Source organism: Pteropus alecto, unplaced genomic scaffold (assembly GCF_000325575.1).
Source record: "Pteropus alecto unplaced genomic scaffold, ASM32557v1 scaffold78, whole genome shotgun sequence".
Taxonomy (NCBI): Eukaryota; Metazoa; Chordata; class Mammalia; order Chiroptera; family Pteropodidae; genus Pteropus; species Pteropus alecto.
Genome location: NW_006443124.1, coordinates 14,107,857 through 14,125,927, shown reverse-complemented (window position 1 = coordinate 14,125,927; position 18,071 = coordinate 14,107,857). Strand labels below are relative to the sequence as shown.

Here is an 18,071-nt window from a genome sequence, read left to right as displayed (position 1 = left end):
GCTGACTTGCCCCGCCCCGCAGCTCTTCGACCACATCGTGGACTGTATAGTGGACTTCCAGCAGAAGCAGGGCCTAAGCGGGCAGAGCTTCCCCTTAGGTTTTACCTTCTCCTTCCCGTGCAGGCAGCTTGGCCTGGACCAGGTGAGAAAGGGAGGGAAGTCATCCCCAAGGGCTTTCCACGCACATACCCTTCATGGAGTGAGCAGGAGGCTGGGCAGCGGCTTCCAGTGCCCTGGGCTTGGCGGAGGGGCAGACGAAGGCACCACTGGGCCAAGCCAACACTCAGCCTCCATTTCTCCAGGCGTGATGTGCCTGGGTGGATGGGTGTGGTGATGTGGCCTGGAATCCAGGACCACGAAGAGGCCTGGGGTGAAGAAGGACACGGGCACCTCTGGGGGCTGCCAGTGGGCAGGGGAGTGGAGCCGGGGTTAGGTCTGGGCGTTTGGGAGCAGTGTAGGCCCAGATCCCGACTGCCCGGCAGACACGCTGACTGTATGTCATCTACAGCACCAGTGTTCTGGCTTAGCGTCCTGTGGGGAACAACGTTTGTTCCAGTTTCTCAAAGGGGCTTGCGCTTGCATGGGTTCTTTTGCCCTCTCTCCCCTTGCCAGTGTCCCCTTCTCAGTGCCTGGCTCAGGGCTGGTTACCTGACTGGGATGGCAGAGCAGCAGGCACTCAGCGCACACCTCTGCGTGTCCTTCAACAAGAACGTTAGGCTTTTCATGCACACACCTGATGGCTGTCATGGAGATGGCTCTTCCTGGACATCTGATCCACGCTCCCAAGAGTCCCTTCCTTAACACCCCCATCTTCTGCCAAAAAAATCCCCATGATAAAGAGCCCCCTGCTCCTGCAGGCATCCACTGCGTCTTCCATGCTCGTGTCACAGAAAAGCTTTGCTTCCGCTACTTCAACCAGCCCTTATGTGGCTGTCGCCCTCTGCTCCCCCTCTGAGTTCTCAGACACGTGCCTCTGTACTTGGCCTTGCTCTAGCCCGCACAGTCGGCAGAGTCTCTCTGCTGGTCCTCTTTGCTCCAGGCTAAGCAGCTGGTGTCTTTTGATTATTCCTTGTAAGGTGTGAGAAGCAGGTGGGACTCAGGATGCAAAATCAGGCTTGCAAGAAACACGGTCCTGTTAATTTCCAATTGCTGCACTTAATTTCTGTGTTGAGCCTATATTCTTTGGAATGGTAAAAACCAATTTGGGGACCCCATTTCCCAGATAGGGACCCCTGTCAGCTGCACAGTGAGCGTCCTTTGCTGTAAAGAACGTGCAGTCTGGACTCTGCCACTTCCTCTCTTGGGTCTTGACATGTCCCTCGGGAAGGAGGGAAGAGGCCTCATCTGTTCTCAGATCACCTACTCCCTTGTGTCCTCCCCTCCCCGCAAGGGTGTGCTAGAGTGAAGAGCGTAAGATACCAGGGAGTCTTTGTCCTGTCTGCTGAACAAGAAAGCTTTGCTAATCCTCTTGTTCTGTCTCCCCCAAACTGGCCTCTCTCTCATTCCCTCTCTCACTCTCTCTGGTTTCTGTTTTTGAGACAATAAGCATATAACGCCCTAGCTGTGTTTACATGGGAAAAGGAATAAAGGGAAATATTACTGGGGAAAATAATGGTTAGTATTTCTAAAATCTCTTGCCCCAAAGATTGTGGACCTGCTCTTTATACTCCTACCTGGGGCGGAACAGTCATTTTCTCCTAAATGGAATAACCCACCTCAGAGGAAGCACACTAAAATGAGTACAGCCAAGCCCCTCTCACTAAGTTCACAATTTAAGGCCAGTTTCTCACAATGAAGGTGTATCTATCTTGTTCCTTCCCATCTTGCCAGCTTTTCTATTCGTCCTTCACTAATATCCAGAATACACGCCTGAGTCTCCCATTGACACAGCTCTGTCCCACCTCTTAGAATTCCTCCTCTCAAGCGACTCCTGCTATTTCTTTCTGGAAGAGCAGGATCTGCTGTCATGTGGCCCTCAGCCTTCTCTGTCCTCTCCTTTCTCACACACAGTACCCATTTTACCAGCTCTGTTCCTTCCTAACTCCTATAAAAGGCAAATCCTTCTGGACAGTCATCTTAAAATGGCCAGACCCTCAGACCATCTGAGCATTCTGGCACTACAAGACATAGGTCAGACAGTTATTAATAGGTTTCTTCACACTGGGATGCTCCTGGGGAGTTGGGAGGGGACAGAGAGCAAGGCCCTCAACTTTATGGCAGAGTGGGCCCAGAATCCTGCTTGGGGAGGAGGAATGTCGTATGCTTCTGATGGGTTGCAGGCTTTGGGGAGGCCAAGTGAGATTCCAAGGGGCCTTCCTGTCTCCATCCCACACCAGGGCATCCTCCTGAACTGGACGAAAGGTTTCAACGCATCAGACTGCGAGGGCCAGGATGTTGTGCATCTGCTGCGGGAAGCCATCGGGCGCAGACAGGCAAGGGCTCTGCCTCCAGTGGTGTTTTGGGGCTGCAACAGGCTTTGAGGGGAGCAAAGGGTCTCCTGCTTCCTGAGAGGGGGGCCCTTCGCTGTAGAGACCTCTGGGTCCAGCAACGGTTGCCGTGACGACCATGTTGCCCAGCAACTAGCAGCATCCTTTTGTGTGCAGGCAATGGAGCTGAATGTGGTTGCCATTGTCAATGACACGGTGGGGACCATGATGTCCTGTGGCTACGAGGACCCCCGTTGCGAGGTCGGCCTCATTGTCGGTGAGGAGGGCCTGGCCTATTGTGCCTCTATTTCCTGATGCTAGTTCACTGCCTCTTATTGCTTCCTCAGTTTGGACATTCCTCTGGCCGTGGGGATGTGGGATCATTCCCATCTGACCCAGCGGGGCCCTGGAACACTCTATTGGGCTAGGAGTCTGGAGCTCGGGTGTCTAGCCCAGCTCAGCTGCTGACTCGCAGTCATTTAAGCTCTCTGAACCTCAGTTTGCCTTTCTGTTAAATGAATCTGAGCTTTGGCATTGTACAGATTTGGGAGGAAATACTGGCCCTGCCACTTCAACCTGTATGACCTTGGGCAGGTTGCCAGAGCCTCGGTTTCTTCATCTCTAAGATGGAGATAATATTAATGCCTGTCTTGAGGGGTCTCGAAGATGAAAAGAGGGGGGCGAAGTGTGGCACAGTGGTGGAGCTGGGTAGGGGCTGGGGGTTGACAGAGAATGAGCTGTGAGAGTCCTTCAGGTCATCCGAGATTCTAAGTATTAAGCACCTATCCTGTGGCCAGCTGGGGCTGGATGAAGGGACAGGAAGACATAAAGAAGCGGGGAAACATCTGCCTTCTCAGAACTGACTGTTTAGCAGGGGTTGAGCCCAGAATAGCATGTGACAATCAGAGAGGGGTGAATCTAACTCTCTGCACTAGGGCGGCAAGGCCAAACTCAGAAAGAAAGGGGTCCCAATATGAGTGGGACTTGCAAAGAAAGCCTTGAAAGAAGGGATCTGGCTAGGCGGGGGAGGAGGGTGCCTGCAGGTCCTTGGCATCAGTCGCCTAGAGCATGAGGTACGTAGTAGCCTCCCATGGGACCGGGAGCTTCTTGAACGTAGAGTCTGGCATGGACAGGTGTGCCCAGATTGCTGTGGGAATAAAGCCCTGGGTGGAGGAATTCCAGGTGGGGCCGACAAGGAGACCACCTGCCTAGAGATGACTATGTTGGAGAGAAGAGGATGCTTTTGCACTGGGTATGTCCTCTGCCTGGAATGCTTTTCCTTTCTGTACTTCTTGGCTTCAAGGCCAAATCCAAATGTCATTTCCTCTCTGTATCTTTTCCTGATCCTCTAGGCAGGAAGACTTGTGGTGCTCTTGCACTTCTCTTTGGTCACATATAGGCAGTATTGGACCTGTTGGGTCAGACAAGAATGATCCTGCATGGCCTTACCTCTGGCCACTCTGGGGCCCCTTGAGTCTGACCTCTGTCTGTGTCCCCAGCTCTTGGCCCAGCATCCGCGAGTTTAACTAAAGACCTGAAGGCCAGTCCAGGTTGCTTAGGCCTCTCGCCTGCTGACAGTGGGGGCTGTCACACATCTCTCAGGGGAATGACATGACTGATGGCATTTTTAGGTGTATGCTGAGGTAACATGGGAGATGCAATGATGGTGGTAGTGTTAGGGAGTATAGAGGAGGCCCGGAGGGCTTGGTGCTGGCAGTGTCTGCAAAAAAAAAAAAAGTCAGGAAGGAAGGAAGACTAGGACCCGGGGCAGGGCACGAGCATGAGGGAGATGGAGAAGCAGGAAGTGAGACCAAATTTTGCCATCTCAGAGTGAGGAGGGCTCAGAGGTGTCTTGTGTGTACCAGTAAATGGCTCCCACCCCATCTGGCCTCCCTGCAGGAACTGGCACCAATGCCTGCTACATGGAAGAGCTTCGGAACGTGGCGAGTGTGGCTGGGGACTCGGGCCACATGTGCATCAACATGGAGTGGGGTGCCTTTGGGGATGATGGCTCTCTCGGCATGCTCAGCACTTGCTTCGATGCAAGTGTGGACCAGGCGTCCATCAATCCTGGCAAACAGAGGTGTGGGCTGAGCCGGGCAGGGGTGGCTGGTGGCTGGTGGTGGCTTCTGCCGGAGATAGTAGCTGGTGGGGTCCCTGCCTTGTGTGCACACACACTTTCATGCAGGTTTGAGAAGATGATCAGTGGCATGTACCTGGGGGAGATCGTCCGACACATCCTCTTGCATTTGACCAGCCTTGGAGTTCTCTTCCGGGGTCAGCAGACTCAGCGCCTTCAGACCAGGGACATTTTCAAGACCAAGTTTCTCTCTGAGATTGAAAGGTGCTGGGACCTGCATTATCTCTCCCTCCACTCAAACATGTCTATCTGTCCACTTTGGGTGGAATGCTTGTTGGAGGGAGGTCTACCCTGGAGGATGGAGAAGTCACAAGAGAGAAGTAGCTAATGCAGCCTCTCTGTGTGTTATTCCTTCCTGTCCCCAGTGACAGCCTGGCCCTGAGGCAGGTCCGAGCCATCCTGGAGGATCTGGGGCTGCCTCTGACCACAGATGACGCTCTGATGGTCCTGGAGGTGTGCCAGGCTGTGTCCCAGCGGGCCGCTCAGCTCTGTGGGGCAGGTGTGGCTGCTGTGGTGGAGAAGATCCGTGAGAACCGGGGCCTAGAAGAGCTGACCATATCTGTGGGAGTGGATGGGACCCTCTACAAGCTGCACCCCCAGTGAGTCTGTGTTCCGGGCTGGGCGGGGAGACATGGCCAGGTAGGACCTGGCTGTCCTGGGCTCACCTCAGCCCCTTCCCCTCACAGCTTCTCCAGATTGGTTGCGGCCACTGTGCGAGAGCTGGCCCCTCGCTGTACGGTCACCTTCCTGCAGTCAGAAGATGGGTCGGGCAAAGGTGCAGCCCTGGTTACTGCTGTTGCCTGCCGCCTGGCCCAACTGACCCATGTCTGAAGAAGTCCCCAGGAACCAGCTGTGCTGGACCAGGGCCCAGGCCCTACCTGTCCCCCAGCTAGGCCCAGCCACCCAGGACTCCCAGAACAGCTCGTGTGTGACCCCTCTGTGGCCACCGGCCTCCAGCTCTGGCTTCCCGAGATAAGTAGCACTCAGGTTAGCAATATATATATATAATTTATTTACATTCACGTCCGCTAAAATCCCTACGCGCCCCGGCGGCCGGGCAAGGCTGTGTACATAAGGCCAAGTGTAAGTGCATGAATGCACTTAAGACAGAGTCAGGGCACGAGCTTCACACGACAGGCCCCAGGAGCGGGCACACCACGGCACGCACACTCGCCATTGTCCAGCCCGGGACTCCCATTGCATATTCACATGCCCCATCGGGCAGGACTCCTCGAGGCTGGGGGCGGGGGGAGGAATAGGGAGGAGCTGTTGGGTGTCCCTGGGTGGGTGGGAGAAGGGCAGCATGTGATAGGCTGATTTGGACTGACACTGGGTGTGAGAGACGTGAGCGGCCTCTGGGTGTACAGCATGAGATATGTGTGCAGGGGATTTGTGTGGGATGACACACGAGACATGCGTGGGCACGTGCCCGTGTGGGGGTCGTGTGCCTGAATCCAGGGGCTGCCCCCCGTCTGGCTGTGGCCCTCAGTCCCATAGGTTTGGAGCCAGGCCCTTCAGACGTGCCCCTACCCAGCAGGCACAGAAATGTTTGCATAAGGTCCAGCTCAGGTGGGAGCTCCGGGGCCACGTCCTGAGCCCAGCGTGTGCGCGCATGCCATGTGTGTGCGGCCCCTGGCCAGGGGCGGGAGGAGAGGTAGCACCACACACATATACACACACAGATGGGCTGGGCCCAGCCCGGATCCCGGCACTGTCCACTCTGGGCCCTGGGGGCAGGTGGCAGTGCCAGCCTGGTCAGGCAGGCCATGGAGGGGCAGGAGTGTAAGCAGGGTCTGAAGGGCCAGTGTGCAGGGACAGTGTCTGCCAGGAGGGGGCCTGTCCACGCAACTCCCTTAGGTGTTGGGGAGGGGCTCTGTCTGGCTTCTGCCTGTCCCTGGTGGGTCCCAAAGCTGGTGAGAGTGTAGGCGTTGGGGGCCTGGCTGGCCTCAGCATTCGGCCTCCGACACTGTGAAGAGGCCACCGTCTGGCTGGCCCAGTCCGGCCACTGCTGCAGCCAGCTGACTGAGGTTGCCGTTGGGGAAGTGCCTCGCCTCCCACAGGTTTAGGATCATGGCTGTGGGGCTGGGCTTGGAGGCAAAGAAGCTGAGATGGCTGTGGAGAGGAGTGAAGGGAGGGAGCCTGTCAGTGGCCCAGACTCACTCCAGGCTGCTGCCCCCCAGCCTACCTGAGGGCAGGGCCTCTCCTCTGCCAAGCACGGAGTAATACCTGGTTGCCGGTGAAGAGGGCACAGGCCCTACAGAGCATCCTGCCCACCCCACCCATCCTACCCTGCCAGGATGAACTGCAGGTGGCCTTTGAGCCCCTCCCCACCCATCTCCCACCCACCTGTCCAGGTGGAGTTTCTGGGCCAGAGTCCGCCAGTCAGCACCCCGGCTACAGGGCAGGTCCAGGCTGGTAATGATCTTCTGCCGAATGAGGAAGGGGATCTTGAAGGCACTGGGGCCCACTAGGGCTGGGACCCCCCCTTCACTCTCCAGAGCTAGCAGCTCAGTGAACCTCGTGTCCTGGGGGAAGGAGTGGAGATGGCTGTTAGAACTTCCCCTGGCCCAGGCCTGCTGCCGTCTCCTGCTGGGGGACCACCCAAACTACCCCAGGACGTGGTGCCGCGTTGGCGCTGGTGCTTCTGGGTGGGCACCCCCTCACTGAGGCTCCAAGGGGCCCAAGGCTCAGAGGTGCAGTGACCTACTCAAAGTCACACAGCCAGTGAGCAGTGGAGGTCACTAGCCTCATTCCCCTCCTCCCTCCCACCCACCTTCCCCAAGTCACCCTTGCTGAGCCTCTGCTGACCGCTCAGAACCCACTGTGCTCCTCCAGCCACCTGTGTCCTTGCACTTAGTCCCCACTGCCAGAAACGCCCTTCCCTGGTTGCTGCCTGTCTAATGCTTACTGATCCTTCAAGGCCTAGTACAAAGTCCCTCCTCGGGGAGGTACGGGGGCCCAGGCTGTTCCACCTCTCCCTCCTGCTGCTCCCACATCCTCCTCTGTCCCTTCCCCAAGTCCCACCACATCTGTCTGCATCTGTCTGTGTTTGCCCCTGCATCTCTCCCCAGAGATTTGGAGGAAGCTGTCAAACAGATTCTGGTTTTAGGAGGAGGTGGCCAGGTAGGCCTGGGGTGGGGGGTGGCGCACATTAGGAGGGTGCTGACACCTCTCCTGCCCACCTTGGTGATATTGAAGTTGATATTGAAGCTCTGCCCATCGCCTTCCACCTGCCACACCCACACCTTGCAGGCCAGGTCACTGGTGCTGGGGCTGACACGCTCCAAGGTAAAGGTGCAGTGCAGGTACTGCTGTGTGCCATTCCAGATGTGATAAAAGGGTATCTCCTGGGGGGGTGGCAGAGGGGCCATGTCAGGTGCGCCCAGCGCCAGGTGTGCCCAGCTCCAGGAACCTTGAGTGCCCTCACCTGGTAGCTGACAAGGAGCTTGCTCTTCCACAGGGAGCTGGGCACGTCATGGATGGACAGTCGCAGGTTGTGGTAACTGTCCTTCAAGTGCAGGACGCGGGGCTCCTGGATTAGCTGTCCTCCAAGCTGCTTCTCCAGCTGCACCACCTCCTGCAGTGCCCCAGGTGGTCAGCTGAGCCTGGGGGCTAGGAGGGTTCCCCATCGCCACCCCTCCCCAGGGCCAGCGGCACTCCACCCTCAGTGCCAGGCACGAGGCCTCCCTGTGGCAGGTGGGGGGCGGTACCTTGAGTGCATCGCGGGTGTCGTGCAGGCAGTACACTCGGATGTTGTACTCCAGAGAGGTGCAGGCCACGGGGGCAAACAGAAGCAGCTTGAGGCGTTTGGCAGCGGCCACGCTGAGGGCCTCTCCCACCAGGGCGAAGCGGCCCAGCTGCTCAGTGAAGATGTAGCAGGAGCCAGCCTCCAGCTGGCAGTAGTAGAGGTGGGAAGGCGACTCCTCGCCCAGGTGCAGTACGTCCTATGGGCAGGGCCCGATGCATCAGCTGATGACCAAGTGAAGCTCTGAGGGGTGGCCAGATACTGGGGACAGGAGTGTGGCGCAAGGGCCACGTGGGACGTGGGGTTGCGCTCAGAGCCCTGTGCTGGCTCCCTGGGGAGTCGTGGGGTGGGGGATGGGCAGCCTGCTTACCTCCCAGCTGCCCTCACAGGACTGCTTTTTGAGACGCAGGCTCCAGCTCTCGGGGCTGGGCTCCCCGCAGTGGTCCATGGTGAGGATGACAGGTCGGGTGAGCAAGACTCCGGGGGGCCCGCAGCTAACAATGGGACTCAGCAGGGTCTGACAGCCGGCTAGGGGCAACCTCAAGTGGGGAAATACAGGTGGGGAGAGAAAGTCGTCAGTGGGTTGTCCTGCACCTGGCAGGACAGGGCAGGGCAGCGGCATCCCGGCTGGGAAGCAGAGCTGGGCAGAGCTTACGGGCATCTTTTCCCTGGCCCTCCCTCAGCCCAGGCCAGACTAAGCCCGACAGTGGATGGGCAGGGGGCTTCCTGGTGACTGCAGGCAGGGGGCAGGACCCGCAGCCCCAGTAGCAGGGCCTGTGCCCACACCTCACATCCTCTGGCCTGTGCAGCGTGAGGTAGATCTCGTAGATCTTTCCACGGGGTATGGCATCTGGGGGGATGAGGAGGCTGATCCCTGTGACAGAGCGAGAGAAGAGCTGGGGCTTACAGAGTTGCAAAGACACAAAACACCCCCCTCCGCCAGCCTCTACGTGAGCCTCCCTTTGAGGACTGACTGGTGCTGTGCTGGCCTGGGGACAGAGGTGACACTGAGACTGTCAGGCTGTCCAACTACCTACACAGGCATGAAGCTGAATCACAGTGACCCCAAGAGAGGCCAAGGGAACTCAGGTGGAAAAAGCATGCCCTGTTAGTCTGGGCACAGAAAACGCTGGAACAAAAAGTGCCAGGTATGCTGCCCCTACCTTCCCCGCCTCCGGGGTAAAGTCCAGCTCCCCGGCCTGGCATTTAAGGCCTTTCACCTGTCCTCAACTACCTTTCCAGCAGCATCTCCAGCCCAGCTTGTGCTGCATAATCGCCATTCTGAGACCACTGCCCTGGACGCACCTCTACCTGGATGCCCCACCCTCCTGCTCTGCTCAAGTTTTCCCCACCTCCATCAGCCCTAGCCACCTACAAGGAAGGCTACTCTCAGCTACCATGCATGACTTTGCTCCTGACTTGGCAGTGACCCCCTGCAGGTGGGGCCGGGCCTTGCTCACTTTGGTAGCCCTCCCTGGTCTGGGGCCATCGCACACATGTCCTCGTGTCCAGCTGATACACCTCTGTCCCAGCATCTTGCAGGGGTGGCATCAGAAAGTGCTTGCTGAGGGAGCAGTGGTTCTAGGGAAGAGGCAGTGGGGCAGGACACGGGAGGACAGGGCTGGGGAGTTGCTCTAGTGATGGTGAGGTATGGTCCTGCCCCGCCTTCCTGTCCTTTGGGGATAGGGATCCCCTGCATTAGGAGGAGGGGACAAAATTTTATGACTTTCGCCAAGTCTAAAAGCACGTGCATGCTCTCCAGAATGGGCGACAGGGTGGGCCGGCTGAAGCTGAAGCCCAGGAGAGGGGAGCCATTGATACCGTATTTACAGCTACTGCTTCCTTCACTGGCCTGTGCTGCCTCCTGATACAGGCTGCCAGCGTTGGTGACAGTCCCAGAGATCTGCGCATGAGTGCTCTCTGTGGCGGAGGTATGCACACCCCCATTCCCATTCAGTGAATGCTCAAGTGCTCAGGAAAGGGAGAGAAAACCATGGGTCCTGTTCTTGTGAAGCACCCAGCCCAGTGGGGAGAAAGACAAGTAGGTGGCAGTAAAGGGTGATGGGTGCTGAGGCAAGGCAGGGAGAGCAGCAGCTCACCCACCCTACCCATTGTGCGCCTGTGCCTGCTCCTTCCTAAGAGCTTGGCATCTTAGGACCATCTCACCTCATCATCCTGGCAATCCTGGCAGCAGGGACATGAGGCACAGAGAAGGAGAGCTGCCAGGCCAAGACCCGGTGGATAGAGAGAGGGACTCATGTGTGCAGAGGGCAGCATGGTGTGGGTGGGGCGCTGAAAGCCCACTGTGGCTGCCACTTGCAGAAGCATGCTTGGGAGGGGAGAAGCCATTGCAGCTGGCCAGCAGGGGATGGGCCATTGTGGCCTTGTCACGTGGGCTTTGCAGGGGGCATTGGGAAGCCCCAGAAAACGTTCAGGCAAGGGAGGGACGTGATAAAGTTTGGCTTCATTGGGCGAATACTAGGAGCTGTGAACCAGATGACAGGTAGGTGTGGTGGTCAGGGCCCAGCAGCGGAGAAGACAAGAAGCAGGAGGATGGATGCAGGAGCATCTGAGGAGGAAGAACGATGGGATGGGTGTGTGACTGAAGCTGGTGTAGGGGTGAGGGGGGGCAAATGAAGAGCAGGAGGTCAAGGTGACCCCCAGTTTCTGACTATGCTGTCCTTGAGGTGGGGAAGGCCAGGAAGTAGGAGGTTCTGGGGGTGGGTGGGAGACGGTGCTGTTTTAGGCACAAAGAACCTGAGGTGCTGTGAGACATCCAGATGGAGCTGCCCAGGAGGCAGCTGGGTTTGCGATTCTGTCGCCCATGAGAACCGCGGCTGGGGATGGAGGAGTGGGAGTGATCTGCACAGACGTGGTGATTAAAGCCGTGGAGTGGGGTAGGGCGCCAGGAGGGAGCTCTGATGAACACCTACATTTAGGGAACAGGCACCCAGAGAAGTCGGAGAGGGGACAGAAAATCAGGGCCACAGGGGGCCACGTAAGGCGAGGGAACAGAGAATTTCAGGGTGGAAGTGGCCAGCCACACCAGAGGCTGCGGTGCTTCCTCGAAAGATGACCACGAAAAGGGTCCACAGATTCTCTGTCAACGTGTCTCAGGGACCCTGTCAGGTTTACTGAGGCAGTGGGTGGAGGAGCACCCTGTCCAGGCGTTTGTGCTCTGCTGTCTCTTCATCTGCCCCAACTCAGGGCCCAGGGCCCGCATGGAGCCTGGTGCATGCAGGCTGACTGGCTGGGTACATGAATGGACAGAAGTCCTTTGCCCTGGGTTACAGAGGGGAGACAGCTTTGGCCATGGGCCCATTGCCAACCACCACTGGATCCCCTCACAAACTCTACCCCTTTTCCTTGCTGGCCTGGCTCAGCACTTGGGGTGAGGCTGAGCGAGACAAGAGGAATCTCGGGGCTGTTCCGCCCTCCTCCATGAGGGACACAGGGGCTAGCCTTGCCTCTTAGAGCTCCCTGGAAAACTCTGGGGCCCTTCCCACCTGTATGAGGGATCATCAGCCGGCCCCCGAGGAAGTTGAAAGTCCCGTAGATCATGTTGCTGGTGCCACGAGGCAGGGAGCGGAAGTAGTTTTGGGTGGACAGGCGGGAGACGAAGTCCTCGGCCTCAGAGGTGGGTGAGCTGTGGTGCAGGGTGTGGCGGCCACCACTCAGCGGGCTGAGCAGGTGCCCGTTGGTAAGCTGAAACTTGGGGCTGGGCCCGTCCTGCCGGGGACAGAGGCTACCCTGGTAGGTGGTGGTGGTGGTGCTGAGGTCTGGCTGGATGGTGAGCAGATGGGGATTGTCTGCAGGATAAAGACAGACTCAGGGAGTGGCAATGGGGATGGCCCCGTCCAGCGGCCCCTACACGGGGGCCCTGGGCAGGAGTGCTGGGGGCAGGGGCACCCCACCTGCTTTGCTGGGCTTGATGCTGACGGGCTGGAAGCCTGAGGTGAGGATGGACGAGTCAGCCACATCCGAGTCCAGCCCCTCCTTTTTACGGCAATAAACCAGGATGAGGACGAGCAGCAGCAAGAGGAGGCACACAGCCACAGCGATGAGGCCCACATAGAGGGCTACGTCCTCGGGGCCAGAAGCAGCTGCGGGAGAGAGCATGGCCTTGGGAGGGGCAGAGTGCAGGAGGCCAGGGAGGAGAGGTCAGCGGTCTCCACCCCAGAAGAGTGCAGCCCCCACTCCTTGGGCATCAGCACTAGCGGGGCAGCAGATGCGGGCACAGGGAGCATGTTGTTGGCATGTGTGCTTCCCAGTCCTGCATCTGCCACCACCTTGCTGTCACTCTGCAAATCGCATCCCTCACAGGCTTGATTCAGGCTGTTGCTGGAGAATGAAGGGGAAGAGACACTTCCCCTCGTGGCCTGGGGCCACTAAGCTGAACCCCCTCTTTTGGGGCCCAGAGCAGCTGGGGCTAGGAGATGCTCCTAGGATCCCCTAAACAAGGATCTGCTTCCTGGGTAGATCTGTAAATCTGGTCCCTGGTAGGTTCTTGCCAGGGCTCTTCCCCTTGTCTGCCTCCCAGGCTGGGGCAGGGCCGGGGAGTAGTGATTGAAGGCCTGGAGGAAGCTGTATTGATTTTAGAAGGGCTTTGCATAATGGAAGAAATGTCCATCAGAAAAGAATTGACACAGATAATTAGGTTTTTAATTGAAAGGATGGGGGAGGGTGTGTTCTAGAGAAAAAAATCCAACAGAGATCTTTAATTGTTAGTTATGGCCTTGTAATTAACAGGCCTCTCAAGCCCAGTGTCCCCACAAGACTTGCATGAGCACTTGGGGGACCGGGAGGAGGTGAAGCTGCAGGAGAGGTAGGGAAGGGATTTGGGAGATAAGCCAGGGCCATGTGTGCACAATAAAAGCTCAAATGCATGCATGTCTCAGGGGAGGTGGGGGAGGTATTGGGGTATGGATGTGTTAGGGATGGGGGTGGTCCCTGAGGGTCCTGAGCTTTGGAGAAAGTGTGCAGCCTGTGGCAAGGGACCGACACCCTCAGCCTCTACCTTCCTGGGGCTGGGCAGGGACAATCCTGGCAAACTGGAGAGGACTCCCGGGGCGTAGACTCACTGTGTACACAGAGCTCACTGGTGCAGTTGCGGGTGTCCAGGTCAGCACCCTGGCACTCCTCGCCTCCATTTCGGGGCGCTGGATCAGAGCACTCACGGCTCCGCCAATGGGTGCAGTCGAGCCCACAGGCTGACCACTTGCTCCATGGACTCCAGCTGCCATCCACTAGACGCAAGACAGATAAGCACAGAGAGGAGATGGTGCGGTCAGCCTAGGGAGCCAGCCCAGGCTCCGGGTATAAGGCCAGGGCCAGGGCCAAGCCCGTTGGTCTGCACACCCTCTGGTGTCCAGCTGACCTGAATGACACATGCTAATGACGGGAGGCACGATGATACTGGCCTGCTTGTCTCTACTGCTTGGCCGTCCTGGCCCTGGGGCACTGTGGGCGCTGGGTTGCACGGTGACCCTCCTGCAGACGAGGCTGAGCCCTGCCCCTGCCCCACACTGACTGTACGGTCCTGACTGTCCCTCAGGCCCTAGGATTCAGCTCCTCTGCTGAGGCTGAGCCAGGTGCAGACAAAGCCTGGCCCCGCGTGCGGGCGGGTGGGATGGAGCCATGGGGGCGAGATGGAGCCAGGGCACGGAGATGGCGTGGTGAAGAGCGATGTGGAGGCGGCGGCCGCTGGTACCTGGGCACAGGGTGGCGCAGGCTGTTTTCTGGACATTCTGCCCCTCACAGAAGGCACCCCCGTTGAGAGGCGCCGGGTTGGTGCAGCTCCGGCTCCGTTTCTGCCAGCCGCGCCCACAGGTGGCACTGCAGACGGACCACTCGGTCCACGTCGACCACCCACCGTTCACTGGCCGGACAGAGAAGGACTGGGTCAGGGAGCGGGGGCTTCCTCAGACATGCCGGCCCAGGGGCCAGGGAGGGAGAGACCTGGGGCTCCAGCTGTGTAGGAGGGGAGCCCTGGAGGGGAAGCCACGCTCTGCCCAGTGCCCCTGGAGCTGGGCAGCACCCACTCCACGGCCCGTTCCGCCAGCGGGTGTTTGGGGCAGCCAGCCTAACTGCAGCTTCTGGGACCCTCGGCTCAGACCCCAGCTTTTTACACCTGTGACTCCTGCACCCCCTCCTCTGTCTGCTCCCGGAGGTACCCAGGACCCTGCTTACCACTTGGGGCTGCCTTTCCTAGGCTCCTTCTGTCCCCTCATCTCCCTCTGCCCACAAGTAAGCCAAGGGACCGTCTGACCACAGATGACCCACAACCCATGTCACATCTCCCAGACACGCCCCTCGGCTCCTGACAGCCACAGCCAGCCCCCTGCCCTTCCCAGTCAGGCCATGGCCTGGCCCTTCTGGCCCTGGCTCCCTGGGGAGCCCGCACAGTACAGCCCTGAGGACCCCTCCCCTGCATCTCCCTCCGCCGGCCAGTGCCAGGGCCCACCGTAGACGATGACGGCAGCGGAGGCGCTGCGGCGGCGTGCCACGATGTTCTTGGCCACGCAGGTGTAGTTGGCCGTGTCGGCCAGGCGGGCCTGTCGCACCACCAGGCTGTGCTCCCGCGTGATGTACACATTGGGGTCCAGGGACGGGTCCACTAGGTCCTCGTTCCGGAGCCACTCCACCTGGGAGAGGGAGCCATGTGGCCGCACTGCTCGCCCGCGCTGGCCCTGTCCACACGGGGGTGGCCCCTGGGGGGCCAGCCTGGGGGTCTGAGCAGGCACGACTCAAGCCTGGGGGCTGCTCTCACCTCAGCTGGGGGGACACCCTCCGGCGGGCGGCAGGGCAACACGATGCCTTGCTCCAGGGACACCTCCTTGGCCAGCGGCTCCTGCTCAAAGTTCTTGCGCAAATCTGGGAGAAAACAAGAGTTTCCTCCAGCCTGAGTGCCTCATGTCCCCTGGTCCCGCAGGGGCCAAGGTCCATGGCAGGAAGAAGTGCCAAGTGCCCAGGGGTACTAGGGGTGGCTGGCAGTGTCCATAGGCAGTTTCTTCTCCCATCAAGGCAGGACCTGAGGCTTTCTGACCAGACCGGATCCCCTTCCCCGGTGACACCCTGGGGCCACCCCTGCCAAAGGGCCAGGCCCTGGACTCACAGGCGATGCGGATGTAGGCCTTCTGACTCTTGGTGGTGCCTGAGGAGCTCCAGGCCACGCACTGGCACCAGTACTCCTCTAGCCCGAACACCTTCTCCACCTGCTGCCTTGAGACATTGATGCGGACCTCCATGACGGGCAGGCCTGAGGGCGGGAAGGGTGGGTAGCCAGGGCCCAGGGCCACATGGAGCCTCCCCATCCCATCCTGCTGACGGCAGACACTGGTGCAACCCTCAGCCTGGAGGGAACTCTAGGGGTCCCACGGGAAGCTCAGTTTATATCCCCTGAGGGCAGGGAGTACATTCTTAGCTCTTCATTCCTTATACTTCATTACCCAAGGCCTGTCTTGCTGGAATCACTTACAAAAATGTCCCTAAAAGGACTTCATGTGTTTCAGAGAGCAGGGCACAGAGGAGCTTCTGGCAGCAGGGCTGGCAGCAGGGGCTGGCCTCCCAGGACTTGAGGCCGAAGGGTTGGGGCAGATAGGCCAGCCCTGGGGGCTTCGTGGATAAAAAAAGGGTGAGGAAGTAATCTGGCTCAGCTCCCTGGGGGTTAGCAAGTGGATCCTGACAGTGATAATATAATAGCAGCTATTAACAGCATAATTACAGCCATTACGTAGTGTGATAATAGACCCCTGGGCTTAGCAAGCGGTTCCCACACGCTGGCTTGTTATCTGCCTCCATCCATACCCCTGGACAGCACTGTGCCCACTCTATGGATGAGGAAACAGAGGCTCAGAAGGGCAGGGCTTGCCGCCTTCCATGGCTGTCTGGGTTCAAAGCACATTCAGGGTGCTCTGTAGACACCCTGGGACGGGCTGGGGGTGCCCAGGCCATAAGAGGAAATGTTGGTGGGGGTGAGGGAGGCTGGCTTGTGATAGGTGTTGGGACCTGCTCTGTGCCAGCTGGACTGGGAGGACCCCTCTCAGGAATGGACTGAGCCCCCTGACCTCAGCCAGGGACTCAGGGACAGGGGGCTTGGGGAGGACCCACAAGGGGGGACAGCAGCCCTCCTCCAGCTGCCCAGCCCTCTGCCGAAACCAGCGTCCCAGGAGTTAGAAAAGACTGTTTCCAATTTCTCCTCCTCGTGACCCCAATTTCCCTCGGGTCATTGGCTTATCAGAAGGAGGGAGAGAGGCCGGGGAGCACCGTGTTTCCATTGTTAACAGAGAAATTCAATTAGAGCTGCACTGCAGGAGGACCGGGGCTGAGCAGGGAGGCAGTTTTCTCTCTTAATTTCTCTATCTCGTCTATCCCTGAACCCTGCCCACATCCCTACTCACCGGTCTCTCCGGCTCCCACACCGGGCCCCCAGACTGTTCTGTCACTTGCCCCTGTCTCTGGTGAGTTCTCACAGGAGACTGGGGGTGGGGGTGTCACCTCTGGTTGAGGTCATTATCTGGGGTTCCCTGGGGGTGGGATGAGGGCTGAGAACCGAGGATTCCTCACGGAGTCTGTGCATAGAAGGGACCCTGGGCCCCGCTGCCCGTCAAGCACACCGAGTCTTGGGGCCTCCGAGAAGAAGCCATGCGCACGCCTGGGCGTGGAGACCTCCAGTGCATTCTCAACTGGGAACTTTTTCTCTCCAGGTGGACAGGTCTGTGGATAGGCCACTCCATCCCCCATTGGGGTGGAGGAGCCCCATAACCCGGCCTGGGAGAACAGCACTAAATTTAAGCGTGCCTATTTCTTTCTCCCGGCCTCCTCCCACTTCTGTCCTGCCACCTCATCTCCTTCCTGCTGTCGTGAATGAGGGCCAAGTTTTTCTGCCATGTCCCAGCCCCAGGCAGTGCCCTTGAGCCCCACAAACTCCGGGAGGGCGGCAGACCCACGGGGAGACCCAGACCCTGCTCTGCCCAGTCCTTGAGGTGAGGGGCTGTGTCCTCCTTTCTGCAGGTCACTGCACAGCTCGGGTCTAGGGAGCAGTTTCGAGGCACGGCTGTGTCTGCACCTGCCTGGTAAATGTGAACAGATGCCAGCCTTGGGGAGGAAAGGGAGGGGCCCCTGTCGGCCCAGGAGCATGTGGGGTGTGAGCAGACGTGTGAGTGCCATGGGCACATGGGGAGGCCTAGGGGGAAGGTGCTGAGTATTTCTGGGAAGTAGAGGATTGGTGGGGTAGAGGTGAAGGCTCGGAGGCCAAGCTGGGGCTTGGGTCCTCACCTTCTCACCAATCTGAGTCTAATAAGCAGTTTGTGTAACACAATAAATTATACTCCTAGACTGGATTCTGATGCTTGGCTTTGCAAAGTTCAGGCTTTTATAGCATCAGCAAGTTTGGGTTGAGGGTTTTTGGGCTTTGGTCCCTAACCCCTGGCCTTCTGGATGGGGTGTAGGGGCAAGTGAGGGGGTCGCGGGGCTCCTGCGCTGTCCACCCAGCCACCCCCAGCCTCCGATCACCACCATACTTGCCTAACGACAGAATGTTTCTGGGTCAGGGTCTTTGGTTCGTGTGTCTGTGTGGTGCTACCGCTGTGACATGTTTGGGGGTAAGTAAGGGAAGCCTATCTCTGTACCTCAAAGCACTCGATGGCTTTGGGTTGAAAAATCAACAAATCAATGAAAATTCAGATGTGCTGGCCAGGAGGGCTGAGGTTGGATGCTCAGGGAAAGCGAAGACCCCGCCGATACAGGTGGGACAGGTCCC

At 58.7% G+C, this 18,071-nt stretch overlaps 2 protein-coding genes across 2 annotated transcripts in view; one reads left to right on the top strand and one right to left on the bottom strand.

Moving 5' to 3' along the window:
• HK3 (hexokinase 3) overlaps positions 1 to 5,415 on the top strand; it is a 13,010-nt gene extending 7,595 nt beyond the window's left edge. Inside the window, exons 12-18 of the mRNA XM_025040764.1 lie at positions 23 to 142; positions 2,337 to 2,432; positions 2,604 to 2,703; positions 4,326 to 4,509; positions 4,615 to 4,770; positions 4,932 to 5,165; positions 5,253 to 5,415. Of these exons, the coding sequence (XP_024896532.1) occupies positions 23 to 142; positions 2,337 to 2,432; positions 2,604 to 2,703; positions 4,326 to 4,509; positions 4,615 to 4,770; positions 4,932 to 5,165; positions 5,253 to 5,397 (1,035 nt within the window). The 3' untranslated portion in view covers positions 5,398 to 5,415. The remainder of the gene's footprint in view (positions 1 to 22; positions 143 to 2,336; positions 2,433 to 2,603; positions 2,704 to 4,325; positions 4,510 to 4,614; positions 4,771 to 4,931; positions 5,166 to 5,252) is intronic.
• Positions 5,416 to 6,492: 1,077 nt separating this feature from the next.
• UNC5A (unc-5 netrin receptor A) overlaps positions 6,493 to 18,071 on the bottom strand; it is a 161,041-nt gene continuing 149,462 nt past the window's right edge. The window contains exons 3-16 of the mRNA XM_025040608.1: positions 15,426 to 15,569; positions 15,081 to 15,184; positions 14,775 to 14,955; positions 14,022 to 14,189; positions 13,393 to 13,557; positions 12,226 to 12,414; positions 11,818 to 12,120; positions 9,098 to 9,185; positions 8,682 to 8,850; positions 8,277 to 8,510; positions 7,994 to 8,143; positions 7,749 to 7,913; positions 6,913 to 7,091; positions 6,493 to 6,678 (exon numbers count right to left, since the gene is read on the bottom strand). Of these exons, the coding sequence (XP_024896376.1) occupies positions 6,513 to 6,678; positions 6,913 to 7,091; positions 7,749 to 7,913; positions 7,994 to 8,143; positions 8,277 to 8,510; positions 8,682 to 8,850; positions 9,098 to 9,185; positions 11,818 to 12,120; positions 12,226 to 12,414; positions 13,393 to 13,557; positions 14,022 to 14,189; positions 14,775 to 14,955; positions 15,081 to 15,184; positions 15,426 to 15,569 (2,405 nt within the window). The 3' untranslated portion in view covers positions 6,493 to 6,512. The remainder of the gene's footprint in view (positions 6,679 to 6,912; positions 7,092 to 7,748; positions 7,914 to 7,993; positions 8,144 to 8,276; positions 8,511 to 8,681; positions 8,851 to 9,097; positions 9,186 to 11,817; positions 12,121 to 12,225; positions 12,415 to 13,392; positions 13,558 to 14,021; positions 14,190 to 14,774; positions 14,956 to 15,080; positions 15,185 to 15,425; positions 15,570 to 18,071) is intronic.